A 27,036-nucleotide genomic window follows, 5' to 3' on the forward strand; every position below is an offset into this window, starting at 1 on the left:
TTGTCAACATAGTCGCATTCATTTGCATAATTATATATTAATAACAGAAAAACTTCACTTCTGCAAAGTACAGTACATCCTTCTTGAAAATGGGGTAAAGGAGGGGTTAAAACAATCTGATGTACCATGGGGGCACTCAACCCACTTTCTGAGGATTGGCAGCCCGCACTCCTTGCTCATATGTGATCCTCTGTGTAATTAAATACTGAGCAGCCTGTGTTGCAGCTGGTGTTCCAGTAATGGTTACCTTCCGATTCCTTGTGCCAGGTACGAACTCTCCTTTTTTGGAGATCTGTATCCTTGCACCAGTCAACTCCTGGTATTCCACTAATGTTTTCCCTCCTTTGCCAAGTATTGCACCAACTAAGTTTTCTGGCACTGCTATTTCAACTACATCCTTTGATCCATCTGTGGATTTTTCTGTTCCTAGAATGGCACTGGCAGCTAGGGGAGAAGCAGCTCCAAAATATCCATTGGTTGCAGCAGTAGCAGCAGCCAGGCTACCTAATGCAAATGTCCCCGCCGTACCACCAGCTGTGCTGCCACTGGCTGAGGCTTCACTGGCATAGGTGGCCAACAAATTGGCTGCTGCTGCTGCTGGGTTGGCACTGGCAGCTGCTGCAGCCAAAGCCCCTGTTGCTGCTGCTTGACTGAGACCTAAACCTAATGTGTTGAGATTATATCCATAGCTGGCTAATGTATTAAGTGCAGAGGTGATGGCCACCAGGTCATTGCCTGTGAAGCCCGATAAAACTGCTGGAAAGGCTGCAACGCCCGCAAGGTTAGCATGTCCTAAGAGCCCTGCGGCGGCTGCAGCAGTCGGTAACACTTCAGCAGTGTTTGCATAAGGAGATCCGGTTGGATTGGAATTTGCCACTGGACCTGTCACATTGGCATAACTGATATTGAGACAGCTGCCACTCTGTGGATCCTCTTGTATCTTCTGGATGATAAGTTCAACAGCTTTTCGGTTTTGTTCAGGTTCTCCACTCACAGTGACAACCCTCTCTTGCAAGTTGATCCCATCGGGTTTCTGGGAAAGCTGCACCCAAGCCCCTGACTGCTCCATTATAGCCTTCACAGTAGCACCTCCCTTCCCTATTATCAGACCTGCTGTGCTGTTGGGAACTATAATCTTTACCTGTAATCAAAAAAAATACGTATAAATAATACTTCTGTTTTGCGCACATACATCATATTACTTTGCTATCCTAGAAAAAGTAAAATAATAGCTTGAAAATTAGTTTAACGCAATTTATGAAAGACAGAAATACCACAATTTCTAAAGTGACTTTTATCACATTTTAATATAATTATCTTGAGAACTTAGAATTTTCAAAGGAAAATGCAATGTTCAGTTTAAAATTATTAAACAAAAATTTTCCTTGAGTCTTTGTGCATTTTGCAGTAGAAGTTATAAGAGATTATGTTTAAAAAAGAGGGAATCATAACTATACATCAATGGTAACATTTTTATATAGCTGCAAAATCAAAATGCTTTTGATGATTCTTCACCTATTTTGCTTTAAGAATATCTTTGGTCTAAAACATTTACAAACAAAGAGTGCAGGATTATAAAGCAAAGTTAGTAAAGATAAAAGGAGGAAAGTTCTAGCTGGAGTCCCTTCAAAACATTAATTTCATGTTCCTTGTCATCTAGTAATTTTTGTGTTGTTCAATACCTTATTTGTTTCATGACTAATGTTTTCAGAGATAGAGGTCAATAAAATTATTAGGAGTAGTATTTTAGTTCTTCAACTAAGCTGATAACATATAACTTCATAAAAGAAACAAATACTTCTAACTAATTAATAATATAAAAAATATTAATAGCTTTTAGGTAGGTTAAGACTATTTGAGACTATTATCTGGATGCTCTATCTAAATTTGTGAAATGACTATTTTAAGTAGATAATTCTCTTTTTGGCAGTCACAGCTACATTTTTAAAAGTAGGACTTACAATCATACTACCAAAGGTTATTGAAAAATTATTGCAGTCACATGAATATTTACAATGACCCAACGTAACCATATGAAGTATAGGCATTTTAGCTAATTTGTATTGAAACATCCAGCCACAAAACCCAGCAGATTTTGATTTAATCCTAATCAAATACTATTATAAGAAGTATAAATTCAGTATGGTCTTTTCCACAACCCCTAAAATTAAAATATAGATATTAACATTTAAAATTTTATTTGGTTGAACAAAGATACAGATGGCACTGATTTATGACTCAATGAGTAGATCAAAAACCCTGAATGTTGTGTCACTGATAAAGCACTGAAGGAATCACTTTCCTTGTTCTAGACATTAAAAATGGGCAGGCTGAAATAATTTGCTGAAATCTGAGTAGGAATTTACTTGAGATACTTTGAGGCATTTCATTAGTTAACTTTTAGCAAGTACTGCCATGTACCTTTAAAACACAGATTTGGGTAAGAATATTTTAAAGAAATAGAGCCATGCATTTTTGGCAATTTTGCTCTTTAAGGTGGCAAGCAGTGAAAGTATAAATTCAAACTCTAGACTGGGGCACCTCTTAGATATATTTACATATATTACACGCATACAAACTTTTCTTCCCACACACATAATTTATAATCACAGTGGCATTTTGTTTCACTCTGATTTGCCTATATAATCATTTCATTTTATTGAAAAAAATACCTAAATTTTCTAGAAACATTTCCTAGAAATGTCAAATATATCCTTCATATTCCCCTGATTAAGTGCATTCAGTTTCAAGAAGTAGTCTGAGAAATACATTTTTTAACAAATTAAATTTGTTAATTTTGTTCACTTTTTTGTAGAAAATTATTTGTCTGAAATGCTGAAGTATGTTCAAGTGTTATAATTAGAAAGTTAAATCATGATTACATCTTACATCAATTATAAAGATGAACTAGAATCATCCTCATTTTATCCTCTGCATATGACGCACTGAGAAAACTTACTTTTAAGGATTTAAATATTTGAATGTTAAATCTGACTATATTTTATAAATAAGTATTTCTTTTCAAAATCAGAACATCTTTTGCAATAAAATATGGTTGAAAACATTTATATCCTGGCAAACTGTAGGGTTTTAACAATTTTTATGAAGAAAGATATATTAATCAACCAAGATTTTCAAAAGAGCTGTTCTTAAATTACTTTAAATTCTAATATCACTGTTATTTTGCTCATTGTAATGATTACCTGCATGATTACAATCCAGGAAGAGAACAGCATATGAAAAGTTAATCATGGGAAGTATCCTATAGACTATCAATAAAAAGTAATGAAATATATAATTTTATAACAGCCACTGTAAAGTCACCTTAAGTTTCTATGAGACGTGTGACGATACTAATTTCTACTACACTGTACATGAGTCTCATACTATATTTACTGCATCTACAGTTTTTTTTTTAAAAACTCTAGGAAGTTCTATCCTTACAAAAGAACTTGCAAATGTGTGCATAGTACTTACATTATTATTTCACATTAGCTTGTCCTTTCTTATTTTTCCCTTTAATCATTTTTCTCTCTTTTCAACATTCAAAAATTCTGAAATAATGCATAGTTTAGAGATGGTGTGTGGACTTTTCATAAAAGTGAACATCTGAAAAATCTGTATCTTTGCAAATTGAGGAATTACACTACATCATCTATCTTTATATTATAAAGAAGAATTACACCACATCATCTATCTTTATATGTCTTTACGTAGTAAGTACTAACACCTGGATTTCAGTTTAACTATCTGAAATAAACTTATATAAAATACTGTCAGCCAAAATTGCTGTTTTATCAAATAGTGACGTGGCCCCCAGATTTTGTTGGTATGACTGACATTTGTCCACATGTAACTAAATAAATGTGTTATGATTTAAGAGAAGACATTAATGACTACACATTAATATTTATAATAAGTAACATTGAACGTTAGATAGTAATAATTCTGCATAAGATCACTAATCTTAGAAACTAAATTAGAAAATTAAAAGAAATATAAATATAAAAGTTATTAAATTCCAAATTTAATAAATATAAATACTTAATAGCCCAGCCAAGGAAAATGGCAACTGAACACTGGGTGGGTGGGGAGAGAGGGGTGTGGAGAATCAGGGAAGATAGGCCATTTGCTTACTTCTGAGATAGGAACACAGCATTTACCAAAGGAAAAGTCTGTGCATGGACAGTGTTTGTATCCCCACTGAAATGATAAATAACAAATTCTAATTCTATGTATGGCTTCATTTTCACTGGTGAACTCTGTTAACACACTGACTCACATAAATTTATGTATTCTTATTTCTAAAGAATTGAGAGAAAAAAGTACTGGATCTTCAACAGCATACAAATTATGTGGTGTAGCATGCATTGACGAAATCAGATATGCTCTTGACAGTTACAAATCGGTTTTCCCTTCAGAGCTATGATCTACAGTTGTGACCATCCATCCAGTCTTTTGTGGAATGCTTAGTGGCCCAGGCCGTGTGTTGGGAGCCAGAGATAAACGATATACAATATGACACTGTTCCTGCCTGTAAAGAACTTCTAGATTAGTTGTAGGAAACATAGGTGTAAATGTACGGGTGCAGTAAGCCTTGAAAGTGCTGCTACAGAAGTATACAAAGGGTACGAAGGAGACACAAAGCCTAACTGGATGGAGAAGGGTATGTAGAAAACCTCTGAGAGATGAGGACCATCTCTCTTCTCTGTCCTATCACTGTCCTGTTCTTTACTCTTGGACATCTCCACACCTCTGTGTTGGAGCGTTCCTGTTCAAACCTAAACCCATTTGAGGAGCGATGACCTGCCTAAATAATGGTATTATTTCTAAAGAAAAAGAATCTTCGCTTAAATTTTCCTTATTCCTAGACTTATAATTATTTGTTATATCAAATAAACATAATATTAACAATATAATTATACTAATTTTACTAGCATCAACTTTCAGAAAAAAAAAGTAATGAAGTGACGATTTCTCTTTTTGCAACCACAAAAGAAGAACCTCTATGGGAATCCTATGAAAATATTAAAAATACCAAAAAGGTAGGCTTTAATACTCATATGTTTCTGATGACAAATAAGCATTAAGACAAACAAATTTACTCCTTTGCTAAATAGGAACTCCAACTCATTGTGGTCTTATAAAGGAATGAGGGTGTCTGTAGGCATCACATTTCTTCATCATTACAGCAGAAAAACTACTGAACTTTTTCATAAAGCCATACCTTACAATAAATGCAAAAGAAGTTCCATTATAATTTAAGATATCTCAATGAATAGTATGGACTGTATTACTGAGGGCTGCCAGATTTTATAGTACATATGTACTGCCTTACATTTATAAAGCATTCCTATCAATAGTGGATACCTGTTACTTCATTCATTCATTCATTCACTCAGCTGATATCAATCTTCCTTCCTCTGGCAACAGACCCGTTTTCCTCGGGGAAACACCTTCTCATTCTTAGTGCATGTGCTTCGGGTGAGGCTGACAAGCTTGCAGCGCCTCTAGGGCTGGAAACACGACCGAGGCCTGATGTATCACAGTTTCCACACCCTGGCAGCTAGTGACTTGAGATTGAGCACGTGACACAGGATGGCCTCATAAGAGTCAGCCTCAGAAACTGGTGAAACTGTTGGGATAGAAGTGCCTGTGTTTCTAACCTAGGAGAACACAAGCCTGACGTTACTAATGACTACCTCGCCACACGTGGAAAGAGGGAGCACCTGACCGAAAATAAAGTCAACCTAGGTAAAAGGAGACTCCAGAAATGGAGAGAAATTTCCAACAGAATTTTGACATGTGAATCTAACCACGTCCAAAGCCAGCACAAAATCAATACAATTCCTTTTTTTGTTTAAGCCACTTTGAGTTGTATCTCTATAATTTATAACTGACCGAATAGTATCTTTGAAAATAGTTACATGCTATTATATCATGTAATATTTGCCTATCCAAAAGAAATATCTATTGTACCTCTTGATACTCTAAAAGTCAAGTTGTCAGAGCTCTGGTAAAGAGACACAAATGGATGACTCAGTTTACCTTTTACCAAGATACACCCTCCCTGATCTAACAGGATAAATCTCTCATGTCCCTACGGTATTACACTTAGGCTACTGAGGCACCATTTTAGCAGTGTCCAGTGGAGATGCATGTGTCATTTGGGGGCATCTATATCTAATTGCTTACCAAAGCAAATTGAAAAAAATCTTTTATTTTGATACAGATTTTAAATACATAAATAACTGCCTTCTTGAAAAGTACTGTTTGACAAAATATGCACAACAGAGCTATGAATATACAAGTATCTAGGGGCCGGCCCGGTGGTGCAGCAGTTAGGTTCGCATGTTCCACTTCTCGGCGGCCCGGGGTTCGGATCCCGGGTGTGGACATGGCACCGCTTGGAAGCCATGCTGTGGTAGGCGTCCCATGTATAAAGTAGAGGAAGATGGGCATGGATGTTAGCTCAGGGCTAATCTTCCTCCAAAGAAAAAAAAAAGTAGCCAGAAGGAAGAGAAAAGCAGCTTTTCCAGCTCTCTACTAGTCACTTTTGAGAAGCAAAGCAAAGGCAGCAGTTTTCATAAGCATGTCTAGTTTCTATTGTAAAATACCATGCTGTCTTTTCTCATATATCCTTATCCCCCACCCACCGCCAACACCAGGTTTTCTACCTGGGAGCCATCTGTGCCTTCTCTTGCTCCCTAGATCTCTACATCCTGTTATGTACTGCTGACATTTTGACATTTTCCCCTCTGAAATGCTTTGGGCCCAGTCCTACTGCTTTATCCTATCTTAAGTAATGTGTGGTAGAATAAAGAGAATCTAGAATTGGCAGTTAGGATGGGCTCTTACCCTGGCTCTGCTCTTTGACCTTTGCCAAATCACTTCAGTTTCATCATTTATAAAATCAACTTGATAAGACTGTGGATAAGGAGTTTCTATTTTAGTATCATGAAAAAGCCCTACTCAATTGCCTTCAGTAACACCCCTTCAACTACCCACAGAATTATCCAGACTCCTTGTGGAGACATTCTAAATTCTCCATACCCTGTCCCCAACTGTTTTCCCACTTCATCTTCTATGACTAGTATTATATGCCGAATCCAAACTTTACCAGCTAGTCCTGAATATACTCTGTATTAGTTTTCTTATGTCCTGCCTTTGTTTATTCATTGGTTCCAACTGACTGAAATGTTACCTATATCCCCACACTAATCTTCCCCTTAAAACTCATACATTTTTGCCTGCTAAAATCTAACACATCTTGCAAGAGTATTTCAAATGCAATGTACTTTGTTAACTCAATCCTGGTTCCCTAAAACTAGAAGTGTCAAAGTACTTTTCTATATTTCTTATTATGTTACTTATCTTATGCTGGTTTATATTAGAGTGCAACAGATATTTCTCTCTCTTACAAATGTTACCTTCCTGAAGGCCAATTATCTTATTTAATTTTGCATTTCCTATTTGCACTTGGTTGAAGTTATCAACTGGATAACTGTTTAAAAAATAAAGCCAAAAAATAAAATACAGATTTGTATAAGAACAAAATAATAAACTATTTGAAAGATTCCATCATGGCCATGCAGTTGTGTGTGTGTGTAAAATATGACTTTGGGTTCTTAAAACAAGAATAACTTTCTTTACTTTATCATCTATAAAATCTAAAATTCAAAGATTATATTGCAACCATACTGAGATAAACCAAACATAATTAAATATATACTATATGCCTTTTCCTTAAATGTTCCTTGATGTATTATGTTTTTCCTAAGTTATTTTGTAGTTTCTTACTTATTAAGCCTGTGGCTAGGCTTCTTTAGCCATAAGAAATGGTCAGATTGGCTCTCAAAGTCTAGAATACAAATGTATTAGTGTTTCCTTGATTAAGTGATGAACAGGATCAATTAATAAGATGGCTCAAATAATAGTGTCTACTGAGTCATAATCACAATTCGTAACTAGTGCAGTTCCCTCCCACCCTTGCCTTGTTTCAAGAAATTGCATTTTACCTCAAAGTAACAAAAGTTTTGTGGAGATTGTACTTCATTTTATATCTTCTTCCAAAGGGCCATACTTTATTTTCCCCTCCAGCTGCAAGATATGACAGAGAAGGACAGACGTATACCTCTTTTTCTGTCTCTTTGGAAGAAGACAGAAAATGAATGATAATCCCCATGAAATTTCTAAAGGCAAATAAAGTTTAACAACTATTTTTCACTGAATACATTTTTTTCACTTTGCCCCTTGAAGCACTATTCAAAGCTTTTTTCCTCTTTTGGTGACTGCTACATATTTTGAAGATATATCACATGACATTGCAGAGAGGGATACACTTGGGAATAAGAAAAATAGGAAAAATCTATTTTTTAGAGGTAAGAAGAAGAGAAAACAAGCCCTTCAAACTATTCCTGTTATGTTGAGATGACAAGCACTGTAGATATAATTATAACAAAAAAGAAAACGACTGGAAGTCAAATAATTATGAAGAAACTATGAAGGCCATAAACGATAAACTATTATAAGGCAACAGATTATTTATAAATAAAAATAACTTGGGGTACTGTGTTCTTAAAGTTTACTAAACCAGGTTTTACTAACTGAGGTTAAATTTCTGGGAGTTCTATTTGTCATCATCATTCATGTGTCAAGCTATCAAAAAGCTCTTTGAAACCACAATTATTTTATTATTATTATTATTTTAAACCTTTTCTTCTTAGCCCAGCTCTTTCAGGGTACATATAATAAGATATATGTTCAGAGTTCTTAATTCTGATTAGTTAAAAAAATGTATTTGTAATATTGGTATTTTTATATGAAACCTAACGCTTTCAATTTACTATTTTAAAGGTTGTAAAAATCAATTTACAAAGTAAAAACAGAATATGAGTAGGAGTTGTGTTCACTGAAGTGGATGACGGAAAAGGAGTGAAAGAGATAAGGAGAGAGGGAATCAAGAATTCTATTCTAGATATTTTAAGTTTGCAATGCCTATCAGACATCCATCCAAGAGAAAATGTCAAGTCGTGGATTGGCTATGGTTTGAAGATCCGAGGAAATCTGACAATTAACACAGGGATAGTATTTAAGGCTGCCACAGGAATGGATAAGGGAACCTAGAGGTCAAAGTGAATACACAATTCATTACGTAGTGAACAGTAAAGAGGTGAGTAGGACAAGAAAATGTTTAACCTCTAAAATAGTCAAAGATATTCAAAGCAGAGCAGCTAAATTAATCACTAAAAAAAAAAGTGAACAAAATGTAAATGAGGAAATGGTTTAACTATTAATCTCTTTCTTTTAAAAAACATTTGTGGCAGTATTTATTGACTTTCGGAAGTCACATTGTAGAATACATTAAGTTATAAAATGAGCATGATCTTTAACTTAGTTTCTCTCCTGCACTCCTTCTGGAAAATAATTCAACACATGGAGAATGTCATATACACAGAACAGTGTATAGATACTATACGAAATTATAAAATAATGTGGAAAATATCAATGCAAAATTAAAAAATATATAAATGTAAATGTAGAGTCTGGATTAGACAGTGTAAAATTATATGCAGGTGAAAGTGAAGTATAAGGAATAACAGAGACTGGATTTCAGATGAGCTTTTTTTCCTACCATATACTCTTTGTTTTATTTTGATTTTTTAAAAGCAGTGTAACAAAAGAAAATGGAAAAATTATCCCAAAATTATTCTGCTCAATAAATAATTCCTGCAAAAGCAGAATAAGCAATTCATTTAAAATAAACTGCATACAGTCTGGTAGTCATTGAACAATTATTTACTTTGTGCCTACTCTGTGCAGGCACTGTTCCAGATGTTGGGGATACAGAGGTAAATAAAAAGGATACGATCTCACTTTCATGAAGCTTACAGTCAGGTGGTAAAATGAAGACTACTAAATATTTAAACATACATAAAAAATAAGTTGATAAATGACAGAAAAGAAGATTTAGAAAATACTTTTATATTTTAAAATAAGGAAATTCAAAGTCATAGTTTTAAATAAGAAACATGTAATTAAGGTAAAGGCCTGTTTAGGAAAACCACAAAGTTAATCTTGGAATACAAAGCTTTTGAAATTCTGAGTTAATTCAGGGATTGCTTTAACACTCCATGATGTAACCAAACTAATTAGATACGATATTATTGGAAGTAAATATCTCAACTATGTTTGAAAATTGATCTCTACTTAAACTTAGATAACTAGGTAATTAATTACAAAGAAACTTTCGTGATTTGAGTTTTCTATTTTTACAAATTTTTTTACCATTAAAATTAAAAATTATTATTAGTTGAAAAGACTCATGTCATATTTTTGATATGATTTAAGATATTACTGAAATCAAATTATAGTTGCTTGTAGGTATTTTATATTTACCAGCATGCTAATTCAACATTCCTTATATTTTAATTTTACCAACAGTTTTTCTGAAGGCAATACTTATTTTTTTTAAATAATACACATCTGCATTTCTGTATCTTACTAGCAAAAGGAGGTTGATAATTTACTATCACAAACCACTGTCATTAAGAAAATGAAAATGTTATGAATTATTATTTTTTAATACTTGAGATGAGCAAACAAATATTAACTAACAATAAACAGAATAACAGAAGAATGTCTGCACCTTAACAAAACGTATTATTAGTCAAAACTAAGTTCTTTGTTCTTTTCCTATATACGTATTGAAGTAGTTCACTTCTAATATTTAATGAATAACAAATAAAAATACAGTAATCTTATAACTTCTATTATTTGGCTACAAGCAATCTGAAGTTAATGAAACAGAACACTTCCTTTTTCAAAAATATTTTTAAAGCGTAACTGAAAGACTATATCATCTAAGTGAAGAAAGAAATAGCTGAACCAAACACCAACAAAATGAACCATAAGGTATTAGGTTCAGAAGAAAAGATGAAAAAGATTAACTTATTATCTCTTGGAATATTCCTAAATCAAGATAAAAAATTAGAAAAACCAACGAGAAACATTTTTTCATTCCACAGTGAGCAGGAACCAAACCCCCTAATATGGCAAGACTATTCTTATCTGAGAGAATATGCAAAGACAGTCCTACTTGTAAGCATTTTTAAAAGAAAATAAAAATGTTGAAAATAAATGATAACTACTCAATTTGCTATTTTAGGTATTTTCCATTTTATATGGCTTTATTTGAAAGATAAAAAATGTTAAACTGTATATGCACACAGAGCAAGAAGACTAGTGCACATTCTGGAGTAAAGAGGCATTAAAGACTTCGGTTATCTAAAGGCATGTTTACTCTGTCTTGAAAACACGCTGTGTGCAAGAGCTATCACAGCTATGAGGGCAGGGAGGATGCTGATGAAGCAAACCAAACACCTCTACCTGAGAGGTGGTCCAGAAAGAAAAAAAGTATTGCAAATCTGCCTACTTACCAGTCAGTACTAGACAAGGCAGTCTACGCATTTTTACCAATGCCTAAGCCAGACGTGGGATGGAAAACAAGGAACATTACAGAGAGACTATTTCATTAACACTCTTCCCCTGAAGTGTTCCACTTTCTTCAATCTGAAAACTTGAAAAGTCCTAGACTTTCCATAAACATATCTTCAAATTATACCTTTAAAAGGGACTTTGGAAGGTCACATAACCTGGTATTTACCAAATGGTGTGTTAGAATTCTAACTGGAAAATATTAATGGTGTACTGTTTTCAGCAGAAATTCTTAACTTGCCCTCAGGGAGATCCTCTATTTTCCATAGCTGGGTGTGAAGGACCTGCCGTCTACAGCACACTAACAAACTTGGATGCTCGCAATAGAGTGACTATGATTAGGAAGTACTCATTTAACCCTTTTCCATAGTTTCTGGCAAGAATATTGCTAAACAAGCTTAAAAACTATTAATGTCATCTGCATATATAAACATCTCCAAGGTAAGAGAACCTCTAACTGTGTTTGGTAACAGTCAAAAGACTACTAATGCTATCTGAAAAGATAATCATCTTCTGTAAAATATTTCTCCATAGATTTAAATTGTATTAATTAGTAAACCTTTACTATTCTCAATGAAAAAACTAACACTCTTCAACTTCTGTACAAATTAAATATTTTTTCTTTAATTTAGTGTTTTTCAAACATTCAGAACGTGTTATTTCATGAAAAAAGTCGAATTAAAATTTGTAAAAAGATAGTTTGATATAGTACATGATTATCATCATTTTAAATAAACTGTGCATCTTTAATAGAGTAAAGAGTGTTTCCCAAACATCTCAGGAGGCTTCAGGAAATATTTCTCTAACTCTTCAAATACAAATGCGGAATTTCATGCTAGACCTGTTAAATAAGAGTCTCCATAAGTAATTTTGATTTGATGCTAGGATTGAGGACCTTCGATATATTAATTTAGAAAGAATGATGAAAAACCTTACAAATGCTACTAAATCATTTAATTTGGCATAACGTTAACATATGAAACAACGGCCACTTCCTTCGTGAGTTAATAAGTGTCTCCTCTAGGCCTAAGGCCTCTTTCTCGTGACCCTCCTCGAAACTTCTCAGGAAAGCATCCCATGGCCAGAAAATGAAGGGTCAAGTAGCTCAAACCGATATGTAGTCAAAAGACAGTCCCATCTTTCCCGATGGCTTGGAAAATCACACTTTACATTCCTTAAAACACTGCATATACCACAATTGAAGTCATTTTTTTTCCATCCGGTTTACGTTCTCTTAGTTAACATTTTAAAAACAATATATAGATATAAAAAGAAAAAGTTAATAATGTTCATAATGCTTGTCATCACCCTGCTGATACATAAACACAAGATGTTTTCTGACTATTAAAAGATAGGGCCATATGTTTCTTAGCAACGTAATTTTCTTCGGTTAATATATTATGAACACTATTCTAGGCCAATTTATGTGGCTCTAACTCATTATTTTTAATAGCGTCACCACATAATCTTCTGCAATACCATAATTTATTCAGCCATCCTCCTCTCAGAGGTCAGGTTGTTTTCCACCTTTAGCCATTGTAAGTAATACAGTAATATACATCCTTGTCTCTATATTTCTATGTTTTGGTACACTAAGTTTTACCAGATGGATTCTCAAAAGCTGTAATGTTATACCATGTCTTACATCAACATCGTATGAGAATGATTATTTCCTATATCCTTGCCAGCACTTTTAATTTATAAACACACACACAGATTAATTTTTGTCTTCCCAATACATGTGTACTATATACACACATATAAAATTTAGTCTATCTGGCAAAAAAAAAGTATAATCTTGTGAGGTTGATTCATAGTTCCCTGATGCCTGGTGATGTTAAACATGCTTTCATATTTAATGGACATTTCAATTTCTTCTTCTGTAAACTGCTTTTTCATAATCTTTACCTATTTTTCTCCTGGGTTTTTTTTTTTTTCACATAAATCTAGGAGTTCTCCATATACGAGTTAACAATTCATTGTCACATGTGGTCAACATATTTTCCCAAGGATATTATCATCTTTTTTGCTTATTTGCTTATTAATGTTGCATTCTGCCTTATCAAAAATATAAAAATTTATATACTCAAGTCTTTTAACCTATTCCTTTCCATTTTGGATTTCCTTCTTGCTTAAGAAAGTCACCCTCAACTTGATTTCAAACACTATAATTTCGTCAAATAGTCTTCCAGTTTCAATCGTGAATGCACTGAGATTTATTTTTAAATGTTGTATAGGGTGGATGTCTAAATTTATTTTCTTTCAGCTGTATTTATTTATTAAATAAAACATCCTTTTCTAAAATGAATTAAATAACACTAATAATTACTCTCAACCAGGCAGTGTTCTAAACGCTTCTCATCTATTGATTTATTTAAGAATATGAGGTAGGCACTGTAATTATTCACGTTTTACAATGAGAAAACACAGATGGTGAAGTTAACTGATATTTCCTCAAATCAGAAAATTACGAAGTGACAAAGATTTGATTTGAAGCCAGGAATTATGGGTCAAGATCACAGTTCTCTTAATCTCTAAATTACACTACCTTTCTTAATATATGATAAAGTACAGTTCCCATACATATTTGGATCTATTTCTGAAATTCCTATTATGTTTCAATGACTGATTATATCTGTATTAATATCACATTCCTTTTATTATGATAGCTTTATAGTAAGTTTTAATACTGAGTGAAGTATGTTGTCCCACACAAATATTTTCTGGGTAATTATTTTATTAATTGTCTTATGGTAATTCTCAGGCATTTATTTTTTCATACGAATACTAAAATCATTTTGCCTTCTTTCTCTCTCACAGAAAACCAGAAAAAAAATGGGAAGAAAATGAAAATTGCAATAAATTTACAATCGAGTTTAAAAGGATTGATATTTCTATGATATTAAATCTTCTCTTCCAAAATTATTGTAAGTCTGTTTATTAATGGGATGTTTTATGTCCTTATACGAAAAGGGAACATTCTCTTAATCTGGATTCTGTGCTTTTTTTGGTTTAATTTATTCTTGAGAATTTTTTGAGATTTCAATATGTATACGATGTACACTGAGAAACTGTACTCAAACATCAGCAATTTTATAAGGCACATCCTAACAGTAAGCAAAGAACACAAAATCTAATATATATAGTAAAGTCAATAAGTTCATTTATAAAGAACATTTGGATTTCACTATTTTTGTAGGACTTTCTTAAATACACTTCTAAAGAACACTATCTTGACATCACACACACACCCACACACTGCAGGAAATGAATACTAATTTTGACATTTTGCTGGAGAATTATGACAATACTTGAGACAAGAACCTGACTGGTTTTCAAACGGTGCTCCGGGTACTACAAGTAGTAAAATAGAAGTTTAATGAAGAAGGTTATGATGTCCCTTTAACTCAACCTCTTTATTCAATCAAAAGTATTGTTTTCCAGTTGGCTTATATTTTTAGGGAACTTCTCTGCAAAATTTCATTTGAAGAAGAAATTTTCAAAAATAAAAAAAACAAGTTTTAAATCATAGAGACTCTAAGCCTATTCTTCCAACTAATACTAGTCGTTCAACAAGTATCTGAGGACCTATCGTGTTTCAGGTTAGTGCTTCTGAAACCTCAGAGAATAAAACCAAGATCCTTGTTCTCATGCAACTTACTTTCTAGGAAAGCCAGACAGACAGTCCATATAAACACGGGAGTAAGTAAAGTATATAGTATCCTATGAGGCAATGAAAAAAATACAGCAAGATAAAGGGAACCAAGAGTACTGGGAGAAGGGGGAGGCCAGGCTGCGACGTTAACCAGAGTGGTCAGGAAGGCCTTATTGAGAAGGTGAATTTTGAACAAAGACTTGAAGGCTGTGAGGGTGTTAGCCAAATAGATCTCTGAGATAAGTGAATTTCACACAGAGAGAAAAGCAAGAGCAAAATACTGAGGTGAGAGTATGCCTCTGTTTGCAAGAAAAAGCGAGCAGGCCAACGTGCCTGGGGCAGAGTGAGTGGGGAGGCGAGTGGTAGGGAATGAAGTGAAAGAGGTTAAGGTGACGAGGGCCAGATCTTCTAAGTTAATGAATGTCATTTTGAGGATATTTGTTTTTACTGAGTGAAATGGTAAACTATTACTGGTGTAGGCAAAGATATATATATACACACATATAAACCGACGGATATTTAAAAGAATACTTAGTCTGCTCAGACTTTGGAGAACAAGGGCAGAAAGGCAGGAAAACCTGTCTGGAGGCTACTGCAATAATCCTGGCTTGGACCAGGGTAGCAGTAGATGTAATGAGAAGTGCTTAAGATTCTATATATAGTCACGTGCTGCATAATAACATTTCGGTCAATGATGAACCACACGTACAATGGTAGTGCCATAAGATTAGTACCATACAGCCTGGGTGTGTAGCAGCCTATACCATTTAGGTTTGTCTAAGTACATTCTTTGATGTTTGCACAATGACGATGCCTAACAATGAATTTCTCAGAATGTATCCCTGTCATTCAGTGGAGCGTGATGGTATGTTTTAAAGGTAGAATCAACATGAATTCTTATAGGAACTGGATTTGGGGTAAGAAAAGAAAGAGACGAGGATAGATCCAAGATTTCTGGTCTGAGCAAGTAGATGTATGGAAACGCCTTCAACTGAAATGGTAAAGGCTACAGGTGGAACAGATTTGGGGCAGTTTTTAGACTTGTTACACTTAAGATGTCCATTGGATGCAAGTGGAAACACTGAGCAGGAAACTGGATATAGTCTGTAGTTTCACTGTGAGATCTGGATTGGAGCCAAAAGTGAGCCTAAGTTATGTGGGGCCTAAATCTTACACAACTTTAGGGGACATCTTTGGGAAATATATTCAAAATTATGAACATAAAATGAGGTACAGGGCCTTGTAATAAGCTGGTGCAGATTAAGGTATCCTAAGGTTCAAGCTTCATTAGTTCACAGTAAACCTGCCTCTCACTGGAGACATAAATTTCACAGAGGTCAGAATATAAAAGCCAAGGTATTAGGTGAGGAGGAAGAAAATATAAACGCAGAAGAAGTCTCAAGTATTAAGACCAGGAGCACTCTGACATTAAGTGGGATGGGGGAGGAACTGGCAAAGTATGCTGAGCTGAAGCATATGTCATGACACAGGAGGAAAACTAAGAGTGTGCAGTATCCTGGAAGCCAAGCAAAGAAAGTATACCAAGGAAGTGGAAGTGATAAATCAGGACAAATACTGCTGACAGGTCCACGAGGATTGAAAACAGACAACTGGAATTAGTGATGTGGTCATCACCGACGTTGGCAAAAGCATTTCAGTGGAGGCAAAAACGTGACTGAGTGGATTTAAGAAAGAATGGGAAGACAGAAATTGGAAAACAGAGAGCAGAGAAAATACTTTCACAAGTTCTGTTACAAGGGAGTATATGAAGAAGGGCATTAACTAATGGGAGAAGTGGGAAAAAGAAGTTTTGTTCTGTCTTTTAAGACAGGGGAAAAACAGATATTTGTATGCTGATGGGAATGATCCCAAAGAGATCAAAAACTTGACAGATAAAGGAAAAAGGTGGAACTGCTGACGGGGTGTCTTGAATAAAGGAAAAAGGATGAGACAATATACAATGGAAACTACTGGTTTTAGATAGGAGCAGGGAAAGTTTGCCTATGGTAATGGATGAGAAGGTAGAACATGTGGGTATAAATGCTGGCCCATTAAGTATATGTATTGGTATAAGTTCGTGGAAGTTTTCTTTTGATTGCTTCCATTTTCTCAGTGAAGTAGGAAGTAAGGTCATCAGCTGGGAGTGAGGATGGAGCAAGAGATATTGGGGGGTGGTGGTAGGAACAATTCTTAGATGGCCCCTTGGTGTTATGCCTTGTATAATCTCTTCCATTGAGTGTGGGTGGAAATTGTGACTGGATTCTAATCAACAGAATATGGCAAAGGGATGGAACATCACTACTGTGATTAAGTTATGTTTCATGGCAAAGGAGGTAAAAAGTCACTCCCGTGATTAGGTTCAACATGTAAGACTCCGTCTTGCTGGCACACACTGGAGAGATTCCCCTGCTGGCTTTGCAAGAAGCAAACAGCCATGCTGTGACGTGCCTGTAGAGGGTCACACAGCAGGGAACTTGGACAGTCTCTGGAATAGGAGGGCTGGCTGCCTCTTGCCAACAGCACGTCAGAAGGTGGGGCCTTCAGTCACACAGCTGCAAGGAACTGAATGCTGCCATCAAGTTGGATGAACTTAAAAGCAGATTAGTTTCTAGTCAAGCCTCTAGATGAGAATGCATCCCAGCCGACACTTTGATTGCAGTCTTGCAAGACTGCAAGCAGAGGACTCAGCTAAGTGGTGTCTGGACTCCTAACCCACAGAAAATATAAGATAATACATGTGTGCTGTTTAAGCCACTAAGTTTGTGGCAATTTGTTACACAGCAACAGAAAACGAATACAGGGGTCGAAAGAAGAGAATTTATGAAATTGTCATCTAGAGAGTGAAAACGTAGATGGGCTTATGATTGTCTGACAGAATTAAGGTCCATCTGAGATCTATGGTCATGAATTTAAAGTAAGATCACTGAGTTTTATTAATATTTTTCTGTAACCATAGCAAGGGTGATATCTATGAGTTGCCTATTTTCATTTGTTTTATAGATTTTGATACATCATTTCAAATTTATCAGTAAATAAATGTCTATAAAGCACATATTTCTGAAATCACTCTTTTTCACTCTCTTCTGTTGCTGAAATTTGAGAAGAATCCCAGGAGAGCTAACAATCAGGAGCCTGAAATTAAGGCTGGGATTTAATTTTTGGCACCACTGACTGATTAACAGAGCCATTTTGTGGAATCTTGAAGTGATTTAAAAATTTAACGTCAGTAACTGAGAACTGATCAAACCCAGCTCATTATTTATTTTTTTAAGTTTAAACACATTTCTTAAAGAATATCATTCTATTTATCATATTTTTATGTTTGCTTCACATTTAAAATTTCATCTGTAAAAAATTTCAAGCCTGGTAGCCTAGTGGTTCAGTCCAGCGTGTTCCACTTTGGCTCCTGGGTGTGGGCCTACACCACTCAGCTGTCAGCGGCCGTGCTGTGGTGGTGGCTCACACACAAAAAGAGGAAGATTGGCAGTGGATGTTAGCTCAGGGTGAATCTTCCTCAGAAAAAAATAAATAAATAAAATAAAAAAAATTTCAAACTTGCACTTTGCAATAAGCAACACATGCAAAAATAGTATAAGTTGTAAAACTACTAGCCATACTAACTTTTCTTTCTCAATAGGGAGATGATAGCAATCTGATTTATTGATTAGATAACAAGTAACTTAGTACTCTCACTAGAGAAGAAAATAATTGTACAGTAGTTTATCTTAAAAAGCATAGAGACTTTGATTCCAGAAAAATTTGAGTTGAAAAAGCAGCAATACAGTATCTTAGAATCTTTCTTGAAAGATAAAATTCAGTTTTAATAAGCTGCATGCTGTATCATTTACCATCTTAAATAGTCTTCCTTTTTCATCATCTCTTGAAAGATATTTAAGAAAAAAACAAACATAACCTAACATTTATATGGTGAATAGTATATTCTGTACTGTTCTAAGAATAGTTAATGAATTTCTTTCTCACTTCAACCCTATGAGGTGTTATTATCATCTGAATTTCCCAGAAGGGGACACTGAGGCTCTGTTCACTCAGCAAGTAAGTGGCAGAACAAGGATGTGATCATACGCAATTTGGCTCATCTTGACTTTTAACCACCATTCTATAAGGCTTCTTATATGATAATCCTTCCATTTTCAGGGGGAAATTATTATAGACCCACAACATTGTAGCTGTAGTCTGTCAGTCTGACCTGTGGACTAGGCTAGTCTGTCAGTCTGACTTGTGGAAACAGTCTGACCTGTGGAAACATGAGGACAGGAAAGTAACATTCAGTATGTAATGAAACATATGTAATCATTTTTAAAAGAATAGAAAAGATTTTTAAATATTGAAACTACATTAAAACTTACTCTTTGATGCATTTTCCATGCTTTTTATTTCTTGGGTTTTCTGAATATTAACAGTCCCTTAGTTCTTTTTATCATATTAGTTTGTAACACAGATGAACCATTTATTCTGGAAAAAGAACTCAACCATAACTCATTTAGCTATTATTGATGGAAATAACACAAATAGATTTCTGGATGTATTTGGTATTGGCTTATAAAAATTCATATGGAAGAGGTTTATAGTTACTTTTAACAGCAGAAGGTACCATATTACCTATAACACATAAACAATAATTTTTAATTTAAAACAAAATCCTCTGACTTTGAGCTATCTCTGCCAATTATAAAACTGGAGAAATATCTGCTAAATTTCTGGGTAAGAATAAAGTAAACTGAAATCAGTAATAAAGTTATTTTCTTATAGGTTTAAAAGTATATTTTAATTATGGAGAGTTTAAGATTATCATATTAGAACCCATTTTTCTATCTTGGTTATCCTTACAGATGTGAGTCAATACAGTGAAGCTAAGCTAACTAGGACCATCCACAAGAAACAACTATGAGCTACCTAAAGTCTGAAGAACAAAACTAAATGACCTTCTGTCCTACAACATGAAGGGAACCTATTGGGAAATACTGTAGAGAATGAAATAATTACAAACCACTAATAACATAAAGAACGATAATGATTACAATTCCTTCAATGAATTTATTAAGGATTTTGTTTTGTTCTTTTATATTTTGCCTCATGTTATCCAGGAGATACTATGCCTGTTTGTACGAGAACAGAAGAGAATAGAGTACAAACAAAATACATTTAACAAATATAACTGAGAATAGTGGACAGAGTATAAACCCATAAATGACTTATTATTTCGAATTAGAAAAATATTAGATTTGGCAGAGGTGAATGTGGTAACATATTTAGAGGGTAAAAATATAATATTAGTAAACTTCAACATACAATTAGCCTTTTCAAGAAGTCATTTGATAAAAATTCACATGTTCATATAAAATATGAAAGAAAATACAAATCTAACTTCATAGACAAAATTATTGAGATGGTTTTCCTTTCTAGATCCAGGATATTTACTTTTTATATTGAGAAAAATCATTAGTTTTGTTTTTATTGCTGTTGTACTCATCTGTCTTATTTTTTTGGAAAAGAAAGAATGATGAAGTACAAGAGAAACATTAAAAACAAATCACTTGTTTTCCTGATAGTTTTCTGTATCATATAATTAAAGTTCATGTAATAAAGTATATAGAGTGAAAACGTCCACACTTGTTAACTTCCTGCATCAGTGATAAAGCTTGGTTCTCACTTTATGTAGTACCATTTCCTTCAAAGAGAAGAGCTGGGTTTCATCACTAGAGATGTGTCCTTTTAAAGTGCTTGATTGCGGCTAAAATGTGAGCATTATAAAACATTTCTTTCTGAAGGGAATGCTACTGCAAAAAATGAAAATGAAGTTCCTACTATAGAATAACATCCTAAATGTTAGTTTTGCTTTCAGTTTTCATTTTAGCATTTTTCTTGAGGTTGAAAGAATATTAGAATCAATAAATGAGCAAAATAAATCTGATAGCCTATATTAGCTCATATGAAAAAGACACATTTAATATATTTAGCAAATATAGTCTGAAGTTAATTTGTCAGCTATATGAAAAATATAATAAAAAGATAAACTTTTGTTTAATATTTAAATAATCCCATAAGGTCTTTTATTAGTAAAAAAGTGGAAATATTAAAGAAAATAACATTTCTCACCTAAATGAAGCTCAACTCAGACAAAATGAAAATGTGTTTAATCATTTTAATAAATATATTTTTCAACATTGTCAAGTTAAAGTACAGTATGGCTTTGAATTACATAAAATATTTTAGATGATTTCCTTAAACGTGCCCAAAATAACTACATTTTTGAAGAATGATCTATAAATATTCAGTACCAAAACAATCATCAGATCAAACTAGTAAGATATATTTTTAATTGCAAAGTTTGCCATTTCCACAAAGGAAGTGTTAGCATTAAATTCTAAGAAAATACCATTTCTTGAATTGTTAAACAGCATTGAAATGATTACAAATACCAATTTTCAGTTACTTTTAGATTGTTAAATATGCTTTTCACCAAAAGTTTAAAATTGTTTACAAGTAAGGCATGTCTGAAATAAAAAAACAAAAAAAATGCATTCACTTTTAAAGATATACCTTTGCTCACTAAGTCATACTTATACATTTATTTTTTACATATATTCTTAACTTTTATACCAAGAACCCTAGGAAGAAACAATATGGGAAATTATAAACATCAACTCAATAAATAACTCTCTGAGCTCCATAAAGTCATCATAATTTTAAGGGGAAAAATTCAAAATTCTAGTCTACCATCTGAATATATTTTGTCATCTCAAGTTAAAAATGCATATAAATTTCCAGGAATAATTGCTATATCTTTCTCAGGTTATTTGGAATCTGATCATGGTGCACATATGTGAATGAACGAATACATCCTTAACCCACCATCATCTTTTTCTCCAGTGTGCAGGCAATCACCCGTGAAAAGTATGGTGTAGATGACAGGATGATACTGTACCTGATTAGCTCTGGAGGTGGTCATGGGATCAGATGGAGAGGACTTGGTGGTAGTTGGGGAAGATGGCAATGTCTGGGAATAAAGCAGTTCAGGAGCAAATCAACCTTTATAAGCCTTAAACTGATTATTTAAATAAAACAAAATAAAATAAAATGTAATATAACGAGAACAAAATCCTATGAACAAATTTTTCTCCTATTCATTCAAATTTAATGGAATTTAAGATCAATTAAGTAACTAATGCATGTAAATATGCATGCATAAGCATGTAAAAATAAATTCATGACTTGAAATCATGACGGTGACTGATAAAAATTCACATGAATATTAAAGGTATCCTGACTATATTCATGAATAGTAGTCTCTTTTCTTTCCCTCTTGTTTTCTTGGGGGAAAAGAAATGTCATACAAAAATTCAAGAAATTCAATGATTAAAACTGAAAGAGTCATTTTCCTATCAATGAATACAGTCGGGGATTGGAAGAAGTGGTGAAATGAAGTTTACTTTGGCATAAAAGTATCCACCTACTTAATATGTTGAACATCACCAACAAGTTGATTCCACATGAATTTAGGGATCCATACTTAAAAGCAATTAAATTTGCAGTTCTGAGTTCTTAATATCACATTATCTTCTAAAATATTAATTTTAAATAAATTTAGAGCCCGTCTGAAAATGTAAACATTAACCTCATATTAATAAACAAGTAACTAACAGCATTTTAACAAATTGCCACAGCATTTTTATCATTTATGCTAAACACTAAAATTTTAGTAGAGATGAGTAAAATATATTATAGCATCATGAGCCTGTGTTGAAAATAAGCACAAAAATATTAGGAATTATATTTATTGTTCATTTCTAAACACATATATATACTATATATAAAGTACGTTGTATGAGACCATAATATACTTGTTGAATAATTCATTAAGATATTTTAAAAACTTCTCATGTCTAATAGAGTAACCTTAAAGTATAAGATGTTAAGATTTTTTTCTTTCTAAGAAAGCATTATATTCACTCAGCAAATAACACTGCTTAAGTAGCACCCTCAATAGATAATACTTCTTAGGCGAAATGGGGTAGTTTTATAGACACAATTCTATATGGACATTATGTTTTATATAAACATATATCTATCAAAATTACTCTGAAATGAGCAAAAGCATAACTTTAAAGGTTCAGCACTGTCAGGAAAAGTAGATGAAATTACTTAATAAAGTCATCTTCATGTATTTAAGTTTTTAAAAGTTCTAATTTGGGTGGAATAAAGCAGATAAGAGTAAAAGAAAGAAGAAGAAATCCACAGGCTTCTGCTTAACTCACTTATCTCCAGTAATAAAGTAAGATTGGTTCTAACATCAGATCATGTTTTAAATAGTCCACTCCTTAAGTGACTCCTTTAGGTTAAAACCTAAATACTCTGAGGAAAACTAGACTCAGTGTTGAGTCATACAAAGATTTTTGTTAAATCACATTTTAAAAGGGGATGGGAGCTACATTCAGAAGTAAAATCTCATAAAAGACGAAGAAAATCTTCAAATCCTTTGTTTGCTATTTTTACTCTTTGTTAATAGATTCCTGTTATTTCTCCAGAGAGCCTTTCATTTTCAGTGATTAAAAATTGCCCTAATATTTTCTTTTCCATGCAATACTATGCTGGCACATATGCTACTGACGTCATGCTACCATATGTACTATGAATTGAACAGTAAAGGTTTTATTTTCTCACCTCTGGTTACAACTGTTACTGCAGAGACTTCCTGGAAGTAGTTAACATACACCAAAAAATTTGTTCTGTACTTATCTCAGATTAACTATGAGCTCGCTGACTAAAGAGATGTGAATAAATCTAGAGGCCATTTCTCCCAATATACGTTAGAATGAAAGTTCATTAACCTACAGAAGCACAAGGTATGTGTTGTGGGCTCCTCTCTTTGCATCAGGGTAAAATTAACTGGAAGTACCACAGTCTCACTGTGACATCACCCTCGCCCTGGATATGAACTCTCAACAAGGTCTTGAAATATTGCCAAGAACTACATGGAAAAAGTAGTGATATCAAGTGGCTCAGACTGTGTGGTCACTTAGATTAATAGTACCTTCTTCCAATTTATTCAATACCTTTTGTTTTGCTTGGCATGTATATGAAATATTGGGTGTGTATTATTGACAATTGATACAACTCATATTCATCAACATTGTCTTTAATAATTCTGATGCTGTTTCTTTCCCACAGAAATAAAAACAATACTTTTAAACTGCTGGGAAAATATTAATCTGTTTAAAATCATTAAAGATTAGGTTATATTAAACATCATAATCTGATTAGAAGTTAGAGTTTAATATTTTAAATAAACAGATGAAAATGATATAAGTTTGGGCTTCAGGGGACAAGACTGTCGAAATGGCACAGTAAATTGTCTCAAAACAAATTTTCTTGGTTTAAATTCCTAAAATAATGAACTGTAATGAAATAAACGTGATGAGTTTTCTAGCTATGTATTATTCATATAGATACTTTTAAACACAGTTTCCTTCCTTTATAAATTAACATAACAACAACGAGATTGAGGAAAGTTTGCATTTCAGGTGTTTTTTTAAGTACTAGCTGCAAAAAATTGTTCTAATAAACAGATAAATGTAACTATATTAAAGTAATGCCTTTAATTTAAAAGGCCCTATTAATCAGATGAATAAAACAGCTTTGATAGTTGCTCTTGACCAGATAAACAGACTAGAAAAATCTGTAAGAAACATTTCAACGTACAATATAAACGTAGTGTTTGTTTCCCTAATGTTTTAAAAAAAAGTTTACTCCTATTTCCCAAGCAGACTTAAAAGTTTAGTGGTTTCAAGGTAAAAATCATTTAGGAAGATTTCTGATATACATCATGAAGATGCAACTAACAATACTCACAGTATCAATATATTAAAACAGCTGTTATAAATAACATTTATGAAGGACACATGCCTCCAAAAATTATTTTTTTATATTTATAAAATGATGATTATGAAAGGCACAGTCATTTTTTACCACAATTTTACCCTTCAAATGGAAACGTATAATACATTTTTATTTACGTGACTTGAATGCTGTTTAAGGATTCTGCTTTAAACACTAAAGGCTGAATTACTTGTTGTAGAAAAATCTGAAGTATTTTATAATTTTAAAAGCGTGGATTCTTTGGAATACAAAGTAGTTTTTAAAATTTCAAGACTTAACAACAGGCATTTAGTTAAATGTAGATATAACTGGGCTCTGGGGAATAAGAACTAAAAAGAGATTACAAATTATAAAAAATGCACTCTTCTTAACAGCTGACAGTTTTCCTGGACCAGAGAATATTACTATAAATAAGCTCTATAATAAATACAGCTCACCTTCAAGCAAATCTACAGTAATAGACTGTCAAGAACCTCTGATATTTATAGGTACAGTGAAACAGCAATGAAGAACAAATCTCAATTCTAATTTGCAATCTATTACGAGCTAACTGAGTAACATTACTCGAGTAATCACCTTCCCAAACTTCTGATTCAAGTTTTGTTAAATAAATCTGTACACTGCTCTATAAAAAGAATGGATAAAATATTTAAATATGTAACTGTCACCTTTGGTTTTTCATCCTGACAAGTATGTTCCCATTCTTCCAACATCTGAACTATGTAGACCCACTTAGCCCTAATATAAACTCGTGTTGTCCAATTCCAACAGGTCTTTCACAATTTATTCTTATTCCAAAGCTTATTTACACCTTTATCTTTCTCTTCAACCATTGAATCTCATGTCTTGTATCTTCCTTTCAATGATACTCTTTATTTCCTGAAATAAATCATGATTTTCCAGAATGAGCTTCCTTATCTACAATTGACTTCATGGCAACTTCTTCAGTTTTCCAAACCACTTTTTTTCTTCTCATTCTTCTCACTGTAGACCAAATTGTCATCTCCTACTCAAACCCCCTACTCTTCACAGCCTAGGACCCTAACACCCTAAACTGCATCTTTCCACTACTCCCGAGTCATCTTGCTCCCTCAGTAATCTCATCTGTATGTGGCACCTCCAATTTCTCTGGTTTTTCAAGCTCCTTTTTATTCTTTAACACAAGCCATTCCCTCTTGAGCAGCAGGGGTCACACGAGCCTCTGTGACCTAACTTGCGTTTTTCTCCTTTCTATATCCAAAATTTCAAATCAGCAGTTTCCAGACTTCACACCATTTATTTCCTTTTACTTGACCAGTCTCTTTACTTTTAGACAATAACATTATTAGGAAATAATGACTTTGCTTTCACCATGTGACTTTAACTAACTTTTAAAATCTCCAATGATTTCATATTTTAAAAAACAGTTACCTATTCTCGTATTTTTCTCTGAGTATTTGGTCCTTTTTAGCATCTTTCCTTATACTTTCTCTCATTTTCTCACAGGGAATATTACTGACTTCCCTTTTATCTTTCTAATTAATAAAGAGCACTTACTAGGAACCAGGTATAGTTCTACTCAGTTAAGACTCACAATATCCTTACGAAATCGACACTGTTCCTATCCCCATGTTACAGGTAAAGAAGTGAAGGTACCGAGAAGCAAAATAACTTGCCCAATAGGACAGCTGGTAAGGTAAAGAGCCAGGGTTGAGTCCTGGCAGTCCTGCTCCAGATCCCACGCACTTAACCACTTATTACAATGCCCCTGACTTCCTTTCTCTGGTAATTGCTTCTCTATCTCATTTGTTTCCTTTTTTTCTCTCCTATTATGAAGAAGTAAAATTATCACCTCTATTGTAATCAAGGATCTACATTATCAGTTTTAGATTCTCAGCTATGCTTCTAGCAAACACTACTTCAAGGAAAAAACATTCAACTTGCCTGAAACAAACAAAAAACATTATTTCAAATAGATGCCTGACTAAAACCCACCTGTTGCTTTCAGG

The 27,036-nt window shown here is 33.6% G+C and overlaps 1 protein-coding gene across 5 annotated transcripts in view; it reads right to left on the bottom strand.

The window, feature by feature from the left end:
* Window positions 1-27,036, bottom strand: part of NOVA1 (NOVA alternative splicing regulator 1) — a 148,795-nt gene that overhangs the window by 1,935 nt on the left and 119,824 nt on the right. For 3 of the 5 annotated variants that reach the window (XM_070628422.1, XM_070628425.1, XM_070628437.1), the window contains 2 exons: window positions 22,098-22,169; window positions 1-1,141 (listed from right to left, as the gene is read on the bottom strand). The exon at window positions 1-1,141 is cut by the window's left edge and continues 1,935 nt beyond it. In XM_070628422.1, the coding sequence (XP_070484523.1) occupies window positions 137-1,141; window positions 22,098-22,169 (1,077 nt within the window). In that variant the 3' untranslated portion in view covers window positions 1-136. The remainder of the gene's footprint in view (window positions 1,142-22,097; window positions 22,170-27,036) is intronic. The other 2 variants (XM_070628423.1, XM_070628431.1) reach the window with 1 other exon arrangement.

Source organism: Equus przewalskii, chromosome 1 (assembly GCF_037783145.1).
Source record: "Equus przewalskii isolate Varuska chromosome 1, EquPr2, whole genome shotgun sequence".
Lineage (NCBI taxonomy): Eukaryota > Metazoa > Chordata > Mammalia > Perissodactyla > Equidae > Equus > Equus przewalskii.